At 32.6% G+C, this 7,336-nt stretch overlaps 1 protein-coding gene across 2 annotated transcripts; it reads right to left on the bottom strand.

Moving 5' to 3' along the window:
- Positions 1–210: 210 nt before the first annotated feature.
- On the bottom strand, positions 211–4,646 carry LOC114376958 (transcription activator GLK1-like). 2 transcript variants are annotated; one of them, XM_028335299.1, is made up of 6 exons: positions 3,795–4,643; positions 3,327–3,467; positions 2,539–2,877; positions 1,899–1,955; positions 1,621–1,743; positions 211–752 (listed from the first exon to the last, which is right to left on the bottom strand). In XM_028335299.1, the coding sequence occupies exons 1-6, from the start codon at positions 4,293–4,295 to the stop codon at positions 603–605; spliced, it is 1,311 nt and encodes a 436-aa protein (XP_028191100.1). In that variant the 5' UTR covers positions 4,296–4,643; the 3' UTR covers positions 211–602. The 2 variants fall into 2 exon arrangements, with proteins under 2 accessions (XP_028191100.1, XP_028191101.1); XM_028335300.1 differs by lacking the exon at positions 3,327–3,467 and having other exon boundaries at positions 3,795–4,646.
- Positions 4,647–7,336: the final 2,690 nt, after the last annotated feature.

The raw sequence follows: 7,336 nt of genomic DNA, 5'->3' as shown, positions 1-7,336 counted from the left end.
TAATTTATATCCATTAACTATGTAATTTACTTAATGTAATAATTATTAATCTCACTAGTAATTGCAATTTGCAAGGGTCCCAGCCCCATACTTCGGTACTTGTATTCGCCTTTGCAGCTCTTACTGAAAAAGGATCCTTGCCATCCCTATCAGCTTCTAATTAGTTAAAGAACAGGATAGTATATATTTGTATTCTTGTACTTGTGCATATATGAAAGCTGAAAGTAAGCCATTTACTAAAGTGTCTACCAAAGAAGGAAATCTTACACTTACATAACTCAATTATATATTCCTCATCATATATTAGTCTCATATGATCTTCTAAGACTAATACAAAAATCACAGCCTTTATAATCTCACATATATTTCACAAAAGGGCTAAACTACTTGGCTGGACATAGCACATGAACAAAGAAAGTTCCAAAAGTTATATATATAGTCTTCTCTCCCCTTTTAATTTTTGCTAGATGTGAAATAGGAAGCAAGCATGCGCATAATATTCTAACATGCAAGGGAAGAGAGATGAGAAGTCGTCGAATTAGGGTTTTATGGCCATCACACCTCGCGTAAGAGGAAAATCACCTCTCTCTTAGAATTGGCACTCAAGCACAAGAGGGAGGGATTTTGGGAATCCCTTGTCTTTGTAATTCACCCATTACACCATCAAGTGCTGGAGCTTTAAGGCCAAGAGGTAGTGGCAGCCATGGTTTTGATAAAACATCACTAATAGCTGCGTCTATGCTCTCCTTTGACTGTCAAAACAACACACGACCCACACACACACACGTTAGATTAACCTTGCAATATTATTAATTCTAGCTACTTCTCGAAATATATCTCTCTTGTGTTGTGTGTGAATTTCTTCAAGCATTTCTTTGTTTTTTTCGTAGAAAAACAATTTGTTTTATTGTTAAATGTTAAAATGAAAAATGAAATTAACTGCCAATGAGAACGACGCGAATCCAACAAATAGAACTTTGTATTTAGAGACACGGACGAACACTGATGCGTGTGTACACGGTGTATTTTGAGAAAGAGAGGAAGAGATAGAAAGAGAAGTAAGAAAATGACAGGAGAGAAAAAAAATTAAAGAGACACTGAAGGAAATTTACAAAAACTGTGATTTAATTTGTACGCATGCAAACATTTTCACATCTAAAAAACTTGGGTTTAGAAATATATCATAATTCATATGTAATAATCTCGAGCGAGTTTTGTTTTTCTTTAAGACAAAATATTTTAATTTAATAATATGTTTACAATTTTATCTGGTTATTTAAAAAAACATTTCGGTAAAATAAACCCTTAAATTATATAAAAAGTTGTATCATAAAAAAATTAAGCAAGATATTTATAATTTACTACTAATAGCACACTCTTTTTCATTGTCATTAGTTAATTTTATGCAGGTATTATCAATATTCTAAGTCTACAAAGTCTATTTCTCATCTAATTTTAAGTTACTAATACAAAGTATTTACACAGATCTTGTTGCTAATTTATTTCTACTAAAGACTCTGATGGATTATTTTAAATAAATTTTTGCTATTATTTAAAAATACTTTGCATATCACATAGGCATACAAATTCAATAATGAAAGTTTTAGTGTTGAAATTTACCGGATGAAAGTCGACAAGGGGTCGAGGTGGCGGTTGGCTGGCCGGGATGCCAATGCCTGGATCTACAATTTGGTACATTGCATGGCGTGGTGGGATTCCCGGAACTGTTTGAGACCCAAATCTCTGCGTGTTTTCGTTGTATTTCCTCTATAGTTAGTGAACCAAACTTGGCAACATTGTATAATGCATACAGTAAAAGTTGTTGGCAAAAGGATCCAAATTTGGAAGGAGAAGACAACTTGAGTGGTTCCAAAAGAGTAATTAAGGCTAATAGTTACCGTGGTTGTCAGAGGTTGTGGAAAACACGGTGTTCCTGTGGTTGGCGCGTTTGGAGCCTGTACCAAACAAGAATATATATATACCAATTGATTTAATTAGACAAACATAAGAAATATGGGTATTATATATAGGATTGGCTGTTTTGGAGAAAGTTTTTGAGTGCCAATTAACTGTTGCTTTTTCTGTCATACATATTCAAACACAATGAATCAAGAATACTGAATACGGTTGGCTAGTTCAGTTAAAAGATGTGACAACTTAAGCCTTTTAAGATAATTATTTCATGGTATGAGAAATTTTATGACTAAATGATTTAAAATTCAATTCTAACATTGTATCCAAAGAAATCTAAAGAATTTTGTAACTATCGTATTTTTTAGTCAATAATTGAATGTGTTGAATGAGGGCGAGCCCTGGTGCAACAGTAAAGTTGTGCCTTGGTGACTTGTTGGTCATGTGTTCGAATCCGGAAACAGCCTCTTTGCATATACAAGAGTAAGGCTGCGTACAACATCCCTCCCCCATACTTTCGCATAGCGAAGAGCCTCTGGCCAATGGGGTACGAAGTTTTTTAATTGAATGTGTTGAATACTAGAAGAAAGAGAATAAAGGAGAATTTTCAAAGTCAAAAGAGTTAACCAGTTGATGTTGGTGCCAATATAGAGGGTCTGGAGACGGCGGAGACGGAGCGGTTCGTGGTGGCCATGCAGGCGGCGATGGCGAGTATGGTGGATGTTTAGGCCACATGTGCATGAAAGACTGGTCCATGTTGTGATGCCCCCATACATGTAAAGGTCTAAAGTGGTGCATTGGTGTCATGGGAGGGAAACCCATGGTTGGTGCAAGCCAAGGGTTTACTTCTCTCTTGCTTCCTCCTCCTCTACCTGCACCTGCTGCACCCAACAATTGCTTCCTTTGACTCCACCTTGCTGCTTCAGCTTCACGCGCTAGCAAATGCTTCCTGTGCGATCTATATTTCTGCCACACACCAAAACTACACATTTGAATCATGTATATAATGCAAGATCCGAGTCTAATTAGCATGTCTAAGCACAAACCAAATTTTACCTAGATTTTTTTGCTGTCACATGCATATTATAGCATATATTCGAAATTAAAAAGTTTCCATATTAAAAGCAAGTAATAAGGTATATCTTTATTTTTGGTTTTGGTAAAGGTTAGGCTCTGCTGGTTTATTATACTCTTTCTAGCAACTTTGTTAATTTTCATTTGAGTATTACTTAATTGTAGTCATTTTTTTTCAATGAATTCAATTTGTTTATCAAAGAAATAAAAAAGAATAATCTATTTTTTTTTTTATGTTTTTTAGGTTGACTCTTAATATTGAGTTTTGGGGCATGAAATTTATAGAAGGATTGAAAATCAAACAAGCTAGGTAAGGGGTCAAAGTTGAAGAATATATCTACTTGAAGGTGGCTTGCAATGTTATGGCGGGTGAGGCAGTCAATTCCCATAATCTCCAAAATCCTAGAAGGCACAGCCTTATCCACTCCAAGCTGCTCCACTGCTTGCACGAATCGCCTGTGCAATTCTGGGGTCCAATCCACCTTCACATAACCCAAGAAAAACAAACACACACACACACAACAAACCCATTATTACTACAATACATACATCAAAGCCAGTTCCAAAATTCTAACACTCACTGCATCCCTCTCTCTCTCTCTTTTTCTTTAACTTAAACGGTACCCGTGAGTTCTTTTGACACACTCTGCAACTTTAGAAAGAACCCATAGAGACAGATCCTTAAGGGTTGGCCTTAACAGCCCATGAACTTAATTTCCTAAAACTAACCTACTTAATAACGCATCAGCCTTTTCCCTAACCCAAAAAAAAAGAGAGTTCAAGTAATTTATATAGCAACAACAACTTACCTTAACCTTTCTCTTCCCTTGATTATTATTCCTTGATGCATGATTTGATGATTTTCTTCCTTTCTCACTTTCCTTAGGGGATGGATTCACCACCACCTCTGATTCATCACTCTTGCTTACTATCTCCTCCCCTTGACTCGAACCCGAATCTGAAGAAGAATTGGATGCTATAATAATAACCTCATCATCTTGTTTTTCAGTAGTAGTAACTATATTATTCCCATCATTGTTGTTATTTGCCACTGAAACTGACGATGAGGCTATCTCGGAATCCTCGGTACTGAGGGAGAACTCAGCAAGCATCTCAGGGTCCATCTCCAGATCCGGCAAGACATCTCCATCATCATTGATTCCCATGAAGAAATCATCGAAGTTGATGCTTTCAAGCAAGTTCCCTTCTGAAAGGTCAGCAAAATCATCGGTTCCAATTGAGACACTCTCCAATATCTCTCCTTGCCCTCCTTCATCTCTTGTGCTCCTCAAAGGTGACACCGCCAACATGAATATTAATCCTAGAATTTCAACCTTGTATTGGATTTATAAATAGTAATAAAAACGAAAACACTTATATAAAAGTGTATAGCTAGCTGGTACTGTATAGGATGATGAGCAGAATTCAGATATACTGGTGCATATATGAAAATCCAGAAAGCTGATGAGGGATATGTAAAAGAAAGATGAATGGGGTTAATTAAATAATTTGAAAATGGCTGTGTTGCCTTTTTTGGAAGCGGCAAGGGAGTGTGTGAAGAAAGAGCTGGCTGTGATCTCTCTCCACCACAACTTAGGTCGAGTATCAAAAGAGAAATGCTTTCATGTTTTTGTTTGGGCGTGTGCTACTTGCAATGTTGGTCTGCATCTACTAATATATTTTATTATATGATATATTTTTGGTTTGTGGATGCCCTTTTTTGGGTCTAGAAAGGGAATTTCAAAAACAGAAACGATCCATGGACACCTAGTATATTATTATACAATAAGAAAATGAAGTATAAATATTTTTTATATGGAAAAATAATTTAAGTAAATTATTCCTGCGGACTCTCGGGGATCAGAATATACCTTATGATTGAATGAATACTTATAAAAATCATTCATCAATAGGATCAGAACATTTGTTGATTATGTTGATATATTATTACTCTTTTAAAAACACAAATGAGATTATGAACTTTTGGTAATTATAGTTAGAATAATGCTATTTTCAAGGAATTTACACTGTTTACAGTTGATTTTATATTCTTTGTCTGTCTAATGTCTATGACATTATACATCTTATATGACGAAAAAGTGTGGCAAAAATTGTAACATTACTCAAGCGTCCAGTAATGGATATATATGAAGAGAAAGTCAATTGAAGCTATTTCTGTCACTGTGTTGTAAGATGTAACAGTTTAGTGGAAATGAAAGGGATGTAGGGCATGTTGATGTTAGTGGACAAATTGACCCGCTGTATATATTTTCTTCTCTTACAGATAATGTTTATCTTGTTTTCATGATAATCAAATATTTGAAAAGCTATATATATATAGTTGGATAAGCTGCTCATCATATATGGCTTCTCTAACCACATACCTAACTAGTTAGGTAGGCCCATATTGAACTTCTAATATTGCCACTTTATGATTAATTTGCAAAGAAAATTATGTACACCACGAATCTGAATTTCGTAAATTGACTATACGAATGTTTTCAACTTATATACAAGAGTTTAGAGTTCGTTTTGGTTTGAAATCTCGCAAAATTAATTTTAAAGAAACTGATCGTGAATCGCTAAATGTAATTAAGTCGAGTGTTTAAATTAATTTGAACAGCATATTTTACATTGAAATATTTATTTATTTATACCAAAAATTGAAAGAATGGGTTTTATAACTTTAAGCCTACTTTTGGTAAATCTTCATTTTCTCCCAAATCTTGGCACATGACGCGTTGTATTAATTCTTGAACTAAAGAAATACAATAATTATCTTTTTACCTTTAGTTAAGGGTCATTTGTGGTATGACTCTATGGTTGCACAAAACCCATATTACTTTCAACTCTAGTACTCTAAATTATGAAGAAGTTATGGACATTATCAAATTTGGGAGTTAGTTATGAATTAGGGCTAGATTTAAAAATATCTCAACAAGTTGTTATGAGTAGTGACTAAATCTTATATCTTGTTTATTCTCTTTGTTGAATATTATGTAAGTAGGATGACATGTTAACTTTTATTTATTTATGGAAATAAACGTGCTTAAATATTACAGTGACTTATTTAATCTTCATGTAATCAGGGATACCCTTTGTAGTCCATCGTTAATATATTTTGTATCAAAAAATTAAAGAAACGCTTGCATTTATGTTTTGCTAAGAAAATGATAAAAAAAACTAGAAAATAATAAGAAAGCGAATTATGGAAGATAAAAATGTAACAAAATAAGTAGATCTTTTTAATCATTTGGTACTATAAAAAAGAAAATATAAATAAAAATATTAAATCTTCTCTCTATTTATTTAGTTGGAAGATGAGGAAGAAGTAAATATATATTGTTTGAAAGGAACAAAATATCTCTAATTTTTTTTTTAAAAAAAAAACGCATAATTTATAAGTTCTGAGGTATGAGTGAAAATATAGAAAAGTTTCTTATTTTAGAGAAAAAAGCTTGAAGGTGAATAGTCAGCAAAAAAAAAAAAACTTGAAGGTGAATTTCAAACCTTTTTCTTTTCTTCTATATATACCGATTTCCTTTTATTTTTTGCAGAACAAGAAAAAAAAAGTTTATGAGATATGTGCTTTCTCAGCTCTTTCTCTCAACTTTCTATTATTCCCAACATTCTTTAAAACCAGGTTGTCTTCTTATATATATATATACTTTAGACTAGACTAACATGACAACTAATTTAATAAATTATGCTCTATTAAAGCGCATTTGATTAATTAAATTAAACGCTTGAGTAAAAATTATAAAAAAAAAAATTATATCATATAAAAAGTAGGTCATATATCTTAGTAAGTCATATATCTTCAAAAAAAGTAAATTTTCATAACTTGTTTTCTTTCTTTCTAAATGTCACTAAATATTTAACTGCTTATATCATATATCCAGTTTATGCCTGATATCTCAAAGGCATCGAGATTCAATTTAGGTGATGGGTCATTCACTTGAAAGTGAAAGCATGTGCGGATGAAGGGACCATTGCGGGGGAACCATTTATTTTTCCTTCAGTTAATTGACATACTTTGTTAGTACTATACAAAAAAAGACACAACTGTCTTCACTAGGCCGGATAAGGAGGGATGTATAAAAATTAGTCGGTAAAAAAATGAAATTAAATTGGTTTGGAATTATTTTAATCAGTTCGATTGTATATTTAAACAGTCAAATTATTTAAAAACTAGTTTAAAAACAAATTAATTTTAAAAAAATAATGATAAATTGAACTAGTTTTTAATTTATTTTAAATTAGTTCAAAGAGTCAAATCAAATTTGAATTGATTTTCAAAATATTTTATGAATTATTTTTTTAATAAAAAAAATATTTAAATAAAAATCAA

Source organism: Glycine soja, chromosome 11, assembly GCF_004193775.1.
Source record: "Glycine soja cultivar W05 chromosome 11, ASM419377v2, whole genome shotgun sequence".
NCBI classification, from domain to species: domain Eukaryota; kingdom Viridiplantae; phylum Streptophyta; class Magnoliopsida; order Fabales; family Fabaceae; genus Glycine; species Glycine soja.
Note: the sequence above shows the minus strand (reverse complement) of the source record. Positions and strands in the feature narration are given on the sequence as shown.

Excerpts from the sequence above, each read along its gene's own strand:
- LOC114376958 (XM_028335299.1), bottom strand. The coding sequence starts at position 4,295 with ATGTTGGCGGTGTCACCTTTGAGGAGCACAAGAGATGAAGGAGGGCAA. Across the intron at positions 3,468-3,794 it reads AAGGGAAGAGAAAGGTTAAG|GTGGATTGGACCCCAGAATT; the intron begins GTAAGTTGTTGT and ends GGTTATGTGAAG. Across the intron at positions 1,956-2,538 it reads ATTGGCACCAACATCAACTG|GCTCCAAACGCGCCAACCAC; the intron begins GTTAACTCTTTT and ends TGTTTGGTACAG.